The sequence below is a fragment of the Nicotiana attenuata genome, unplaced genomic scaffold (genome assembly GCF_001879085.1).
Source record: "Nicotiana attenuata strain UT unplaced genomic scaffold, NIATTr2, whole genome shotgun sequence".
In the NCBI taxonomy this organism is placed as follows: Eukaryota; Viridiplantae; Streptophyta; class Magnoliopsida; order Solanales; family Solanaceae; genus Nicotiana; species Nicotiana attenuata.
In genome coordinates, this window is record NW_017671207.1 from 147,794 (window position 1) to 165,815 (window position 18,022).

General features: G+C 35.4%; 1 protein-coding gene across 1 annotated transcript; it reads left to right on the plus strand.

Moving 5' to 3' along the window:
* Positions 1–14,872: 14,872 nt before the first annotated feature.
* On the plus strand, positions 14,873–15,970 carry LOC109206683. The gene has a single exon (XM_019369530.1). The coding sequence runs from the start codon at positions 14,873–14,875 to the stop codon at positions 15,968–15,970; it is 1,098 nt and encodes a 365-aa protein (XP_019225075.1).
* Positions 15,971–18,022: the final 2,052 nt, after the last annotated feature.

Genomic DNA, 18,022 nt, shown 5'->3' on the forward strand with positions numbered 1-18,022 from the left:
GGTGAAGTTTTTATATACTTCAAACCCGTACGTTTATTATTCCGGTAAAGTTTTTATATACTTTAAACCGGACAGAACAATTATTGGAGTAGAAAGCACGAAGGCTTTAGCCTCCAAAACAGTATACAAAATATGAATAACAGTTTAATATATGTTTCAACACAGAAACGTTAGTATTAAAATTCCTTAAGCTTGTGAGCGTTACTGTGTTAAACCAAAAATCAGGAAAAAAACTGTTAGAAAAAATAATAGAAACTGGAAAAACAGAAGAGTTTAAGAAATATTTCGAGTCCACAATTTTCTTGTGTGTCCTTAAGGAATTTTAACCCCCTCACACGTTGCCAAGGTAATGGATTAAATCCTCCCAGGATAAAACGGAATAAACCTTCCTGCAACAGTGGCAATACAAACTGCAGGATACCAACGAACTCAATGAACGGAGCAAAATCACACTTACGAATTTAAGAGAGAGAGACTGCGAATTAGGATGCAGTATATTCATAAAGAAAGAAGTTCTGGAGTTTTTTTCGTGTGTAGAAAATGGAGCCATGCCTCAGAATTTATAGGCAATTATCAGAAGAGGTGTCTGGAAAAGGTGCCTTTTCAGAAGAATACGTTGCTTGCCGCGGTTCTACCGCGGTCGCGGCAGAATCGCGGTCAGAGAGGCTCTCTGAATCAGCCTGTCGCGGTTCTACCGCGGTCGCGGCCAGAGAGGCCCTCTGAACCTTCAGCAGGGTTCTGGCGTATTTTCAGCAGTGATTTGGCATTTAATTAATTATTAAATAATTAAATAAATTTTGTCCAAAAATAATCTTATCGATCGATCATTTGACAAATCCAAATCCAAATCCGAAGCCGAGCCAAGCGAGCGACGACGACGGCGCGAGGGTTAATTCTCTTCAACTCCTTTTAAGAGCTTTAAGAAGTGATTCTATATATAAGCACACAAATGTGGTTGTCCCTCACCAATGAGGGACAAAGTGCAAGACAAAAGTTCACTTCTTCAATTTTTTTATTTCCCTCCATTTCCAATTCACACTTCTTCTACTTTAAAGCCCAATGGCTTAAAGTCCAACAATCCCCCACATGAATGGGAATGGCTGTATCAAGAAAGATCATAGATGAAAGGTATGTGATTTTGCAAGTAAGGATTAATTGCATCTGGATAAGTAGGTTTCCCTTTTAACTTTCCGTAGTGAACATATGTCGGATATACTCGGTCAATCGGTAGATTTGATATCTTTGAACCGTCGAACTTTAGTGTATACCTAGACAACCATATGTCACACAACCAACCCTTAACCGTCTTTTGGTTCTCATTGTTGTATTCGTTTTAGCCATGAACACCGCCTGGTTTCATAAGTGCGTAGAGAATTGGCCTTACAAAATTCTCATTGAAGCGGCTTCCACTTCACACTTACATAGGTGATTCCTAAACGTGTAATCCTTTAGATTGACACTATTTGATAAATACATCATCAAACTTAGGTAATCATTAAAGAACGTGTAAAGTTCTATCCTTGTTACTGAACATTGTCTTCATCACGAGAATGGACCAAAGATTTTATTTTGACAATGTTGAACCGGTCAATCACAACTTTGTTTGAGCTCCTTGAACCTAGATCTCGGAACATCCAAAATTCTAGGTAGAGTTACCGCCATGTTGACTTGTCCTCGGCCATAGTCCCATTCCCTTAGATGATTTCTCAACTCCCTCTCTAGTTAAGCCTTTTGTAAGCGGATCCGCCACATTATCCTTTGATCTTACATAATCAATAGTGATAATTCCACTAGAAAGTAGTTGTCTAACGGTGTTATGCCTTCGTCGTATATGACGAGACTTTTCGTTATACATAACGCTCCCTGCCCGTCCTATTGCAGCCTCACTATCGCTATGTATGCAAATAGGAGCCAAAGGTTTTGCCAGAACGGAATGTCTTCTAAGAAATTTTGAAGCCATTCAGCTTCTTCACCGGCTTTATCCAAAGCTATAAACTCTGATTCCATTGTAGAGGGAGCAATGCACGTTTGTTTGGAAGACTTCCAAGATACTGCTCCTCCACCAACAGTAAAAACATATCCACTTGTGGACTTTGTTTCTGTTGAGCCGGTTATCCAATTTGCATCACTATATCCTTCGATAACCGCAGGATATTTATTGTAGTGCAAAGCGTAGTCTTGGGTATATTCCAAATATCCCAGAACTCGTTTCATTGCTACCTAGTGATGTTTGTTGGGATTACTTGTGAATCGACTAAGTTTACTTATCGCACAAGCTATATCAGGTCGTGTACAGTTCATGATGTACATTAAGCTTCCCAACACACGAGCATACTCCAATTGAGACGTACTTTCACCTTTATTCTTTATGAGATGATGATTTAAGTCAATTGGAGTTCTTGCACTTCTAAATTCCAAGTGTTTGAATTTTTCAAGTACCATTTTCACGTAATGTGATTGAGACAAAGCTAGACCTTGAGGAGTCCTCTGGATTTTAATTCCTAGAATTACATCGGCAACTCCTAAGTCTTTCATATCAAACTTACTAGCAAGCATGCGCTTAGTAGCTTGAATGTCGGCAATGTCTTTGCTCATTATTAGCATATCATCAACATATAAGCAAACAATGACTATATGATTTGGAACGTTCTTAATGTAAACACATTTATCACATTCATTAATCTTAAAGCCATTTGACAACATTGTTTGGTCAAATTTCGCATGCCATTGCTTGGGTGCTTGTTTTAGTCCATAAAGAGACTTAACAAGTCGACACACCTTCTTTTCTTTTCCCGGAACCACAAACCCTTCAGGTTGGTCCATGTAGATTTCTTCCTCTAAATCACCATTTAAGAAGGCTGTTTTTACATCCATTTGATGGATTTGAAGATCATACAAGGCGGCTAACGCTATTAGCATCCGAATGGATGTAATTCTTGTTACCGGCGAGTATGTGTCAAAATAGTCAAGACCTTCTCGCTGTCTAAATCCTTTGACAACAAGTCTTGCCTTGTATTTGTCAATAGTACCATCGTCTTTCATTTTCTTCTTGAAAATCCATTTAGAACCCAATGTTTTGTTACCTGGAGGAAGATCAACCAATTCCCAGGTATGGTTGCTCAATATGGATTCTATTTCACTATTGACAGCTTCTTTCCAATATTGTGCTTCTGAGGAAGACATTGCTTCCTTGAAGGTACGAGGCTCATTTTCTAGCAGGAAAGTCAGAAAATCTGGACCGAATGAAGTAGATGTCCGTTGACGTTTACTTCTTCTCGGATTTTCCTCATTAGGCATACCATCTGTTATTTCCTCCCGAGGTCGTTTTGACTTTTGGTAGGTCACTTCACTTTCCTTTTTATACGGATAAATAGTTTCAAAGAATTCAGCATTATCTGATTCTATTATCGTATTAACGTGAATCTCAGGATTTTCTGACTTATGAACCAGAAAACGATATGCCTTGCTATTGGTTACATATCCAATAAATACACAATCAACCGTTTTTGGACCTATCTTAACCCTTTTAGGTTTAGGAACTTGTACCTTAGCTAAACACCCTCACACTTTGAAGTATTTCAAGCTAGGCTTCCTTCCTTTCCACTTCTCATAAGGAATGGATTGTGTTTTACTATGAGGTACACGGTTGATTATTCGGTTAGCTGTAAGTATAGCTTCCCCCCACAAGTTCTGTGGTAAGCCAGAACTTATTAGCAATGCATTCATCATCTCCTTCAACGTTCGATTCTTCCTCTCCTCAATTCCATTAGATTGTGGAGAGTAAGGGGCAGTTGTTTGGTGAATAATGCCATTTTCCAAACATATTTCTTCAAAAGGAGATTCAAATTCGCCACCCCTATCACTTCTTATCATTTTGATCTTTTTGTTTAGTTGCGTTTCAACTTCACTCTTGTATTGCTTGAAAGCATCAATTGCCTCATCTTTACTATTAAGTAAATAAACATAGCAGTATCTCGTGCTATCGTCAATAAAAGTAATAAAATACTTTTTCCCACCGCGAGATGGTGTTGACTTCATGTCGTAAATATCTGTGTGAATTAAGTCTAAAGGACTTGAATTCCTTTCAACGGACTTATAAGGATGCTTAGCATACTTTGATTCCACACATATTTGACATTTGGAATTAATGCAATCAAATTTTGGCAATACTTCTAGATTTATCATCTTTCACAATGTTTTGAAGTTTACGTGACCTAAACGCGAATGCTATAAAGTGTTTGACTCAAGTAAGTAAGAAGAAGCATTCACTTTATTGATAGGAACTGCTATTACATTTAGCTTAAAAAGGCCCCCATTCAGGTAACCTTTTCCTACACACATATCATTCTTACTTAGTACTACACTATTGGAAACAAAAATACATTTGAATCCATTCTTGACAAGAAGTGAAGTCGACACAAGATTCTTGCGAATTTCTGGAACATGGAGAACTTGGTTAAGAGTCACTATTTTTCCCGACGTCATCTTCAACGCAATCTTGCCAACTCCTTCAATTTTGGCTGTAGACGAATTTCCCATGAAAATTGTCTCGTCGGGTCCTGCGGGGGCATAAGAAAAAAATAACTCCTTGTTAGCACAAACATGGCGGGTGGCTCCAGAATCTATCCACCATTGTTTAGGATTTCCTACCAAGTTGCATTCAGACAACATGGCACACAAGTCCTCCATGTCTTCAACATTTTCAACCATGTTTGCTTGATTTTTCTTCTTCTTTTTCTTTTGTACATCATTCTTTGGTGCACGACAATCCACGGCCTTATGCCCAGGTTTTCCACAGTTGTGGCAATTACCCTTGAAATTTTTCTTGCTTGGGTAATTCTTTGGTCCAGAAGCCTTCTTTATTCCTGAAAACTTTCCGGGTTTTTCTGCTGGTGCCATAGCATGAGCAGGAGTTGAACGGCTTGACGAGGCAGCCACATTTTTAACAGTAGCACCCGTTCCCGCAACATTTCCATTATTTTGGTTTTCATTCGTCATTTTTTCTGTAAAGTTGGAAACAAAACAGAACTTGGTTAAATCGGTGAATTTTTGATATCTTCAAACTGAATACCAAACCAAACATACAACACGTAACAATGGTGAAGTTTTTATATACTTCAAACCCGTACGTTTATTATTCCGGTAAAGTTTTTATATACTTTAAACCGGACAGAACAATTATTGGAGTAGAAAGCACGAAGGCTTTAGTCTCCAAAACAATATACAAAATATGAATAACAGTTTAATATATGTTTCAACACAGAAACGTTAGTATTAAAATTCCTTAAGCTTGTGAGCGTTACTGTGTTAAACCAAAAATCAGGAAAAAAAAACTGTTAGAAAAAATAAAAGAAACTGGAAAAACAGAAGAGTTTAAGAAATATTTCGGGTCCACAATTTTCTTGTGTGTCCTTAAGGAATTTTAACCCCTTCACACGTTGCCAAGGTAATGGATTAAATCCTCCCAGGATAAAACGGAGTAAACCTTCATGCAACAGTGGCAATACAAACTGCAGGATACCAACGAACTCAAAGAACGGAGCAAAATCACACTTACGAATTTGAGAGAGAGAGACTGCGAATTAGGATGCAGTATATTCATAAAGAAAGAAGTTCTGGAGTATTTTTCGTGTGTAGAAAATGGAGCATTGCCTCAGAATTTATATGCAATTATTAGAAGAGGTGTCTGAAAAAGGTGCCTTTTTCAGAAGAATACGTTGGCGGCAGAATCGCGGTCAGAGAGGTTCTCTGAATCAGCCTGCCGCGGTTCTACCGCGGTCGTGGCAGAACCGCGGCCAGAGAGGCCCTCTGAACCTTCAGCAGGGTTCTGGCGTATTTTCAGCAATGATTTGGCATTTAATTAATTATTAAATAATTAAATAGATTTTGTCCAAAAATAATCTTATCGATCATTTGACAAATCCGAAGACGAAGCCGAAGCCGAGCCGAGCGAGCGACGACGACGGCGCGAGGGTTCATTCTCTTCAACTCCTTTTAAGAGCTTTAAGAAGTGATTCTATATATAAGCACACAAATGTGGTTGTCCCTCACCGATGAGGGACAAAGTGCAAGACAAAAGTTCACTTCTTCAAATTTTCAATTTCCCTCCATTTTCCAATTCACACTTCTTCTACTTTAAAGCCCAATGGCTTAAAGTCCAACAAAACCTGCTCCAAGCTTATTCAAATTAAACACGGACGGTAGCTCTATGGGTAGAGATAAGAAGGTTGTAGCGGGGGGTATTCTAAGGGACCATCAAGGTTCTATGATCATGGCTTTCTCCGTCTCTATGATATTCTGCTCCAATAACATGGCCGAGACTCAAACTGCTAATTTTGGGCTCCAATGGTATATAGATTATAACATTAAGAATTTTAACTTGGAGATGGACTCCAAGATATTGGTTGACATGATCAAGGGTATTAATAAGCCCTCCTGGAAACTTCATCACTGGATTGCCAAAATTCAAGAGAAGCAGAAATTTTTTAAAGCAGATGTTATCCATTGCTATAGAGAAGCAAACATGGTAGCAGATTCTTTAGCTAAATTTGGTGCTATTGAAGATGCTTCCAGGATCTTTTCTCAAATTAATGAGCTCCCTCGTCATGTGAAAGGAGCCTTTATCTTGGACAAAATTGGAATGCCTAATTTTAGAATCAGATCACAAAAGAAAGATATTGGGTAAGGTTTGTGTACACATACGGATTCTGGCAGAGAACCCTTATACGGTCATGGGACCTTTTTGTTTTGAGAGCTTATCTGCAAAAGGGAACTACCCCCTTAATTGGTTCCCCTTTTTCACTTGTATATCCTTTATGTATCTTAGAGGTTCCGGTTTTATGTCCCCCTCTATTATACACTTTTGTTAATAATATACAAGGTACGGGTCTAGGCCAACCCCCCCACCATCACAGGTGGTAAAAACTTGGGTGGATGGATTAATTAAAAAAAAAAGGTACACACACAACGCACATATTGTATATTTTACTCCTTCCGGTGCACAATAAGTGATATTTTGGTATTTTTTTGTGGTCCAAAATAAGTGGTTTTTTCAGATTTCAAGAATGAATTAATTATTTTTTTTTCCTACATTGTCCTTGGAGTAAGGGTGTGTTTGGTATGAAGGAAAATATTTTTCGGAAAATGTTTTCCAATTTTCTCATGTTTGGTTGGCTAAAATGTTTTGGAAAACATTTTCCTTATCAATTCATTTTCCTCCAATTGGAGGAAAATGTTTTCCTTATCAAAAGAAGGGAAAACATTTTCCAAAGCTCCTTCTCAACCTTCCCCATCCTCACCAACCCACCCCACCCCCTCTCCAAAATTTTTTTTTTTTTTCAAATTTCAGTTTTTCCGTTACACCCAACTAACCCTCCAGCCCCTCCCCCCCTCCCCCCCGCACAAATTTTTTTTTTTTGTAATTTAAATTTCTGTTTTTTTGTTTTACTGCTTCCCAGCCCCGCCCCCACCCCCCAGCCCTGACCCCCAGACCCCCCCCTCCCGAAAAAAAAAATTTTAAATATATTTTTCAGTTTTAATTTTATTATTTATCGGTTTAAAGGCTTAAAATTTTACAAGTTCCAAAATTATGAGTTCGGAGGTTTATGTGTTTGGAAGGTTACGGGTTCGAAATTTCGCGGTTTTGAAAGTTTAGCGGTTCGAAAGTTTATGAAATTTGTGGGTCCGGAAGGTTGTTGGTTTGAAAGTTTATGGCTTCATGTTTATTATATCTAAATTATTTATGAATACTCTTGAGAAGTCATTTTTCTTCATTTGCGTACCAAACACCGGAAAATGAATAAGATTACTACTTGTTTTTCAAGAAAATATTTTCTTGAAAAATATTTTCCACGGAAAACATTTTCCGTTATACCAAACACACCCTAAATAGTGTTCTAGTATGTGCTAGGAGTGTTTATGTGGAGATAGTAAAGGTTAATATGGTCAATTTCATTGCTAATTAATGTTAAAGGGTGGATTTCTTAATCTGTGTGAAAACAACAAAAAAATCACTTATTGTGGACCGGAGGGAGTACCAAATAATAAAGAATCCTAACCAAAAAGAAAATTGTGTGTGAGATTTAACGCAAAAAAAATTTAAACAAAAAGATCTCCTAAACCTAAAAAAGTATTAACTACAAAATAAACACATTTAATACTCCATCATAGGGAGTTGAATGTAGGGGCAAAAATTTAGGCTAGGCAGAATTTTTTTTACTACAAAAAAAGGTCTCCAAAACCATAAAGACATTAACAACTCCCACGTAGGGAGGGAGTAGAATGAATAGGAAAAAGATTTAGGCAAATTTTTATTAACTATCCTAGACTGTTAATAATAGGAGAAAAATTAAATAGCTTTCCTAAATTAGAGGAGAATTAATTAAATAATTATTTCTAAAAATTAATAAAATACTCAAATTACTATTTTGTTTAATGTGAACTCTATATTTTAAAGGTATTAAAGACGAACGACATTTCGCTAAGGACCGTCGTGCTTTTAATATAGTACTAGTCTTAGGGTACGCGCGTTGCGCGTGTACCCTATATTATAAATATTTTTTTTAAAATAACATAAGTAATAGTAATGTACTTGAGTTAAAAAATAAAAATTAAAAATACAAAATAAATGTTCATAAAATAATAAAACTTAATTTTTAGCTCTAATCTTTATTTTGTGTTTTTGATGTTTAGTTGATCAAAGTTTTTAATTTTTCGCTCTAAATCATAATCTCATGCTTATTATACATACTAGTCTTAAGGTACGCGCTTTGCGCGTGTTTCTTATGTCAATGAATAAATATTTTTTTTAAATTGTAAAAATAAAATTATTAAATAATACAATTGAATTCTAAAATAAAAATAAATTACATAACTTCATAAAAATATAAATGTTAATCCTATTTAGCAGGCAAAATATAGGATGGAAGTCTTCAAAGAATAATAAGAATAACTTATAAACTTATTGTTAACTTTTTTCCTAATATAGAAACAAACAAGTAAAAAAATATTTTTATTACTATAAATTTTCAAATAATACAAATTAATAAGTGGCATTATAAACTTAAAAGATGACTGATATAATTAATAATTTATAACAAATAACATAATATATAATAATATAGGGAGCTGTCATTTGGAGGAATATTCATGGGAAAAAAAGAAAATTAAATAATGACAACTCATTTAGATATATTCTTATCTTTTACTATTTCATCCTTATTGCTTCAAGTCTGCAAATATTAATAGAAAAATAATTATTGAGTGTATGATATTCTACCACTATTGAGTAAATTCTACTCATTTAGAATACATTTTACTTTATGATTCTGCAAGTTAAAATAATTACTGAGCGTAATTTTTAAATATTATACAAGAATTCAATAAATAAAATCAAAGTGATTTTTGAAGTTCTGAATATTAGATTAACATGCATTGTGTTATAGTTATATTGCATAGTCCAAATAAGGAAAGAATTTATTAAAGGTAATATTTTTATTGATTTAAACTTTTAGTTATTAGATTTTTCTACATAATTCAAATAAAAAAAATTTAAGAATAAAATTTTAACTGATTTAAAATTCTACAAATTTTAATATTACAGTAATTATTTTCAATGACTATGTTTATGTTGTTTCCACACTATAGAGAGCTATATATTTATGTTTTTGTTACTTTTTCATATATTTCGCCTGCATTATTTCAAAATTTGGTTTTTAAGTTTTTCGTGGTATTCATAATTTTTAGATGGTCAGAATGCGTTAAAGATTAGTAGATAGTCAAAATATAGACTACACTTTAATGAATATAAACATTTCATGGAACCATAAAATGTTTGATGAAATCTGATACTATGTACGTTTCTAATTAGTTTCTATAAATAATTTGTTCAATTTGATTTATTTTGATGTCATAAATATTAGGATTTCTTATTTAGTAGTTTAAATAAGGAAAACTTTAATAAGCAAAATTTTAGTTGACTTAAAAGTGCTAATATTAGGGGAATAATTAAATGACTATATTATCCAGTGTAACCTCTATTTTTAAAGGGTAAAAAAGGCGAACGACATTTCGCTAAGGACCTGAAAAATAACTATATAGACTATACTTTAATTTGGGAGAAACGTATGCATTTCATGGAACCATAAAATGTTTGATGAAATCTGATACTATGTACGTTTCTAATTAGTTTCTATAAATAATTTGTTCAATTTGGTTTATTTTGATGTCATAAATATTAGGATTTCTTATTTAGTAGTTTAAATAAGGAAAACTTTAATAAGCAAATCTTTAGTTGACTTAAAAGTGCTAATATTAGGGGAATAATTAAATGACTATATTATCCAGTGTAACCTCTATTTTTAAAGGGTAAAATAGGCGAACGACATTTCGCTAAGGGCCTTCGTGCTTTTAATATAAAATATAGATGTAACCAAAACTAAATTTTTAAAAAAGATTCGCATAATGGGAGAAATTTTAATAGCTTCATGCATTTTTCTCTAAATCATAATCTCATGTTTGTTATACATATGTAACCAAAACTAAATTTTAAAAAAAGATTCGCATAATGGGAGAAATTTTAATAGCTTCCTGCATTTTTTTTTCGTACGTGTTATATATGTTATTGTCTTTTTTCTATTTTTACAAATAAATAAATAAATAATCACAAATTTTATGATATAAAATATTAAACATATTCATACGCAAATAATAAAAATAATAGCAGAGAAATCGAGAAAACAATGTAATGAAAAACATTGTCATATTTTAGTCATAGACCTTTGTACTAAAAACAAAATAATCAGTTGGGTACTTTGCTTTTGATGTCAATGTTGCACGTCTATAGTAATTTTACAATAAAATTACTAAATTATAATATGATTTTAAACCATAATAGCATATACTTTTAAAATTGTACAAACAAATATATACACCACTATTTGACTTTAATGCAAAGCTTTGCATTCTTCAATTTGCATATAGTCCAAAGGTGAACCAAAAAACTACTAAATAATTAATAGATAGAACTCATGAGAAAATTCCGTGTGAGAGTGATTGCTAATTTGATCTTGTAAATTATATAATAATAAATTAAAAGCTCTAAATATCATGAAAATAGGAGGACCAAATAAAAATAAAAGAAAGAGTGTTAGATAAAAGAGGAGTAAGAATGAATACGAAGGGCAATTGACTGGATCTTCTGCAGGTGCTCTTTAGCCATTCAGGACTTTTAGTACCGGCTCTAGTTTTACTCCCATTATTGTCTTTTTATTTTGTTGTTTTCCTTCGAGTTTATGGCTAGACCAATTTATCAAGATTCAACAGGGTATTATGGAAAAATAGAATTTTAACCAGCTAAAAGAATTAATATATTTTTATTTAATTATTTGCTAATTTAAAAAAAAATTCATACAAACATCAATTTATTCATTATATCTTGATAAATAGTAGATTAGAAATAAACATTTAGTTTTTATTATTTTGCAGCAACTAGATTAAGGAGTTATTGTTATTTTATATAATTTAAATAGTTAAAAAATTTACATCTACTACAACCGTTGACAATATCAAAACTAACATAGTCTGGAAATAACTGAATACAACTAAGGAAGATAAAGAGGGAGGAAAGCATGACTGCGATCGCCAAGCAGCTACCTTGCTAACTCCGATGGATCTGCAACTGAACAATCAACACCCACTACCGTGACCCGAAACGCCTTGATCTGCACACAAGGTGCAGGGAGCAACATGAGTACGCCAACTCAGTAAGTAACAACAGTAAATAAAGGCTGAGAAGTAGTGACAAGCAATAATGCAAGTAACGTTCGTATCACAGAAACTCAGTAAAATATGGCATGCTTTTAAAACCATAGTTTGAATCAAATCAGCTTGTTTAAATCCAGTTCCAGTAAAATAATTCAAAATCATCTTTCAACAATTTTCGAACAAAGGTTCAATGCGAAAGTGAGCCTCGGGCAAACATTACTCATATACAGCCCCTCGGGCAAACCTTACCATCGCTCGTATACAGCCCCTCAGACAAACCTCGCCATCACTCATGCCTCCCAGTCACTCAGCATTCGGCACTCGCACTCAATAGGTACCTGCGCTCACTAGGGGTGTGCAGACTCCGGAGGGGCTCCTTTAGCCCAAGCGTTATAACAAGCCAATCATGGCATAAATCAATCAGGCCATCGGCTTCACTCAGTCATGAATCAGTAAAACATGCTGCGGCGTGCAGCCCGATCCCATAAGTATCCTCACAAATCAGGCCCAAAATCTAACGAAAAGATTTATATAAATAAAATCTTATGTCAGTTTAAATTCTTAAATATCAGCAACATAATTACAAAGGTGGATGGTGAGGAACATATAAAAAAATAAAAATAAAATAAAAAATAAAAAGAATTTACCTCAATGTACTTTGTTGTGCTAATTTCAAAGCATCCAAAAGCTTCTATCATCTAGAATCCGCAACCTAAAATTGGGAGAAAGAAAACATATGGATCAGACAATATCAAGTTAAGAAAATAAAAAGAGATGATAAATAGAAGCAAAAACACTAAAAATAATCACTGGTTAGACTTCACCAACCCTAACAAAAATACTAAACTATTGATAAGGCAGAGTAAAAAAGAACATAAAAGAATACTTCAAAACAAAAATCGTTCCAGGTTAAAGCAAGGATCGACCATAAATAACGAATGCACCACAAATAAAAAAGACACGAAGTCTAACTCTTAAAAGAAATAATAATATTTTTAATTGTTCCAACAAAAGGATGCTAGTGCCACCGGAAAATATAAACATGCAAGAGATAAAAGTTCTTCTGAATAAATATCTTGATTGGGTATTCTACATTTAATTATTGTTTCGGTTCCTCTTTATTCTATGGTTTTGGTATTTAAGAAGTCCATCAACAAACATATTAGGTTGATGAATTCATTAACCAACCAGGGAACTAAACCCTAGTGTCTCACAAAAAAAAAGGTTCTATATATTAACTAACATCTCTTAACGCTTTTCAATAGGGATATTAAATAATAACACGTTTCTTACTTATTTTCATGTTATTTTTTCTTTTTGAACTAACGAAATTTTGACCTCTCTTAAGGACATTAAATATTTCTTATTTATTCTCCTATTAATGCTTCTTTTTTCTTCCCTTTGTTAACCTAAGACAATTACTCTTTGTTACAGATATTAATTGAAGAAGGTGTTCTCCACTTATTCTCTTCTTCTTTTTCCTTTTTTGTAATACGGATATTTTTTCTCCACAAAAAAAGTACACTTGTATTTACAACTTTAGCCAACTTTAAATACACTTATGAAAGGTAAAAAAGGCGAACATAACGATATGTCACATTTTTCTCTCTCTAACTGTTCTCTCCGCGCAAGTTAACGTGGCTAACTAACCTGCGCTTGGAAGCCATGGGAGGGAGGGGAAGACCCAAGCGGAATCAACAGAAGAATGTGACGGATGAGCAGCGTTCTTCAGCAACTAGAAATGCTGTGCTAGAGCTGTTTGTCTCTCCAAAATGGCTACGAATTGAAGAACCAGAGGAAAGACCTAAATCGAGAAACATGCAAGCTGGGGAAAACAGAGAAGAAGGAGATCTAGCTAGAAGCAAAGGGAAAATGAAGGAAGGGATGAGTACCCCAGCTCCAATGGCAATTATTGCTAGAGGAGATGAGACGGGGAGGCAAGAGCAAGGGACAAAGAAGAACACGAATGGAACAGTACCATGCAATTATGGTACTGTAGAGAAAACTAAAGATGATGAAAAGCAGACTGAAAATAGGACTAAAACATGGGCAAACATGGTGGTTGGGAACAAATTGGCTATGAAGGGCATGAATCTTCAATTTATTGCCCCAATTGTGCAGAATGGTGAGAAAATGGTGAAGCTAGAGGCTGAAGATGTAGAACAGGAGACCGAAAAATGGAAAAATGCTATTGTAATATACGTAATAGGAGAATCACCAACTATTGGAGCTATAGACAGATTTGTGAATTCAATGGGTAAGTACTCAATGAAACCTCAGATCTAATACCACAATGAAGACTATTTCATTATACGTTTCAACAGTATTGAGGAAAGGGACCAAGGTTTGTACTCTGGGCCACATACAATCAATAATCGACCAATTATTATGAAGGCGTGGTCGGAGGAGTTCAATTTACATGATGAAGTTCTAAAGACAATCCCATTATGGGTTAAGTTGCCCAACTTACCCATTAACTGGTGGAGTATGACTGCATTAAGCAAAATAGGAAGTGCCCTAGGTAATCCTATTTATGCTGATGAATGTACGACTGGAGCAGTTAGGATCTCATATGCTCGATTATTAGTAGAAATGGACATCACTAACCCCTTCCAATGCAGGTGAAACTACAGGATCCTAAAGGGAAGGAGATGGTACAGGAGGTGGAGTATGATTAGGAGCCAAAATACTGCAGTAAGTGTTTGAAAATAGGACATGACTGTGCTGAAAATAGGAAGCCAATGCAACACAAAAGAAATATGCAACAGAAGAAGGCTAACAAGGGCAGAATGATATGGGTCAGAACTGATAAAGAAGGAGGAAATGAGAATAAGGAGAAAGATCAGATAAAAGAAAGTTCAGTCAATCAAAGGACTGAACGAGACCAAGGAAGAGATGAAATGCAAAATAAGGAAGCAGGTTGGATCACAGTAGCAGGCAAATCAGCAGCAAGAGCAACCAAAGCTAAGCAACATGAGGGCCACAGTGTTGATGAGCTTAATGGATTCCAGAGTTTGATGATTGATCAAAGGAATGAAGAAGCAGGTACTAGTCAGAATAGTAGCCAAGGAGATCAGTGGTATTATCATCATCCTTATTTCATTCCACTATGAGTGTTATAACTTGGAATGTTAGAGGGATGAATAAAACGTACAAGCAGAAAGAAGTAAAGGAGTTTGTTAGAATAAATAATAAAACTGTTATAGCATTAGTTGAACACAAAGTCAAATATCTGAAAGCCAATGAAATTATCAAAAAGATAGCTCCAGGTTGGGAATGGGTTTCTAATGCTAGAACAGGACAGAAAGGCAGAATATGGGTAATGTGGGATCCTAGAATCTACATATTTGATCCCAGTGAAGTAGATGAGCAGATTATACATGGGCAGATTAGAGTGAAGTCAAAACCAGTTAACTTTGGTTTTACAGCAATATATGGACTTCATACCATCAAAGATAGGAGAACTATGTGGGAAAAGCTGAGACAGATTAATAGCAACCAACAAGGACCCTGGCTTGCAATGGGTGACTACAATGCTGTGCTACATGTAACAGATAGACAACATGGAACAGAAGTGCAGGACATAGAAGTGAAAGATTTTAAGGAGTACATCATGGATACAGGTATGAGTGAACTACAGTATGTGGGAAGGGAATATACACGGACTAATAATCACACATACAGTAGGATAGACAGGGGGCTGGTCAATACTGAGTGGATGATGACTATGCCTAGCTTGAAAATTCAGGTGTTAGAGCCACTAATATCTGACCATTCACCTTTGAAGTTGATGATCACACAGATGCATACAAAGAAAAGCAGGCCTTTCAAATTCCTTAACTGTATTGCAGACCACCCTCTCTTTATTCAACAAGTTAAAATGGCTTGGAATGAGGGAAGGGAAGCTGAAAAGATGCAAACGGTCTGGCACAAATTAAAGAAGACTAAGAAAATTATTAAGGAGTTAAACACAAAGCATTACAAAGGGCTTGAAGAAAAAATCAAGGAGACAAGGAATGAGCTGCAAACAGTACAAGAAGACATGAGCAACAGAATGCAAGACACTGAGTTAATTGAGAAAGAGAAAGTACTGAAGCATAAATTAGAGAAGTGGGTGATGATAGAGGAAAGTGTATACAAGCAGAAATCAAGGGTGCAATGGCTAAAACTGGGTGATTCCAATTCAGGTTACTTCTTGCACAGATGAAGCACATGAACTATACAAATGGAATCCAGTTGCTAACAGATGATATGGGAAGGCAGTTAGTTCTAGATGATGAAATAGAGGTAGAAATCCTTGGTTACTACAGGAAGCTACTAGGATCAAAAGATGATTCCATTCCAGCTATTAATCCCAATGTAATCAAAATGGGAACAATTTTAAGTAGAGAACAACAAATGCATCTGATCAGACAGGTCACTAAGGAAGAAATAGGAGAGGCATTGAAAAAGATTAATGATCTGAAGGCTCCGGGATATGATGGATTCAATGCTGTATTTTCCAAAAGGGCATGGGGTAGTATAGGAGAAGAGGTGACACAGGCTGTTGAGGAGTTCTTTGAGACTGCACAAATGTATAAACCAGTGAACTGTACCATAACTTTGATCCCTAAAGTCAAAAATCCTACAAGTATCAAATAATTCAGCCCCATTGCATGCTGCACAGTGATTTACAAGGTGATTTCCAAGGTATTAACTAAAAGGCTACAATGTGTTATGGATGATTTGGTTGATAATACTCAGGCTGCCTTTGTACCTGGAAGAGCTATCACTGATAATATTATCTTCAGCCATGAATCGGTTAAAGGGTATGGGAGGAAATGAGTATCTCCTAGGTGCATGATGAAGCTAGACATGCAGAAAGCATATGATTCAATAGAGTGGGAGTTTATGGAACAAATGTTGCATGCCTTAGCCTTCCCAGCACAGTTTGTTAGATGGATAATGAGGTGTATGGTGACAGTCACATATACTATTCTGATCAATGGGGTTCAAACAAGACCCTTTGAAGCAAAAAGAGGATTAAGACAAGGGGACCCTTTGTCCCCTTACTTGTTTGTCCTTGCAATGGAGTACCTGACAAGAAGGCTGAAAATGCTCAACAATGATCCAGATTTTAACTACCATCCCAAGTGTGGAAAGATGCAAATCTTGCAACTTGGATTTGCTGACGACCTTTTATTGTTTTGCAGTGGAGATTTAAAGTCAGTCCAATTATTATTCAATGGTTTTCAAGAGTTCTCAAAAGTATCTGGGCTGAAGATCAACAAGAATAAGAGCTCTTTATTCTATGGAGGAATCACACAAGAGAACCAAGATGAGATATTGAACTTCCTGGGAATACAGAAGGGAGAGTTACCTGTGAGATATCTAGGAGTTCCACTAAGAACAAAGAGAATCTCCATAGCACAATGCCAACCCTTGATTGAGAAGATAGTAGGAAGAATAACATCATGGACTACTAGATTTCTATCCTATGCTGGAAGAATACAGCTTATCAAAAGTGTCCTATTTTCTGTGCAGACATACTGGGCACAAATATTTGTGCTGCCTAAAAAGATTACAAAGTTAATAGAGGCTATTTGGAGGAGTTTCCTATGGACAGGTGAGAGCAATGTGTCTAAGAAAGTTCTATTAGCATGGGAGAAGATTTGCATGCCCAAGACAGCAGGAGGGTTTAACATCATGAATATAGCATCGTGGAATAAAGAAGCAATATGCAAATATTACTGGGACCTATGCAGAGAAAAGAATAAGTTGTGGATCCAATAGATTCATAGCTACTATATTAAAGGCAGAGATGTATGGGGTATGCAGGTGAAACAAGCATCATGGATTGTAGGAAAGATACTAAAAGCACAGGAAACACTTGTTAAGGCAGGATTCAGCTATGAAGAGGTTAAGAGAATCAAGAAGTGCAGTATAAAAACAATATATCACAGGTTGCGTGGCACATTTGAAAAGGTGAGATAGAAAAAAGTCGTATGCCAGAATGCAGGATGTCCACGATGGATCTTCTTGTTAACATTGACGGCACATGGCAAGCTATACACGAAGCATAGACTACAGAAATGGGGTATGCATGTAGAGGCTGAATGTGTACTTTGCAGAACAGGGAGAGAGAGTGTTCAACACCTGTTTTTTGAGTGTGAATATTCAAAAGCACTATGGAGCAGTATGTTAACTTGGCAAGGAGTTAGTAGGAGAATACAGGGATGGGATCAAGAGCTGATATGGGCTATACACTTAACCAAGCAAA

Coding starts and splice junctions, on each gene's coding strand:
- LOC109206683 (XM_019369530.1), top strand. CDS start 14,873: ATGAGTGTTATAACTTGGAATGTTAGAGGGATGAATAAAACGTACAAG.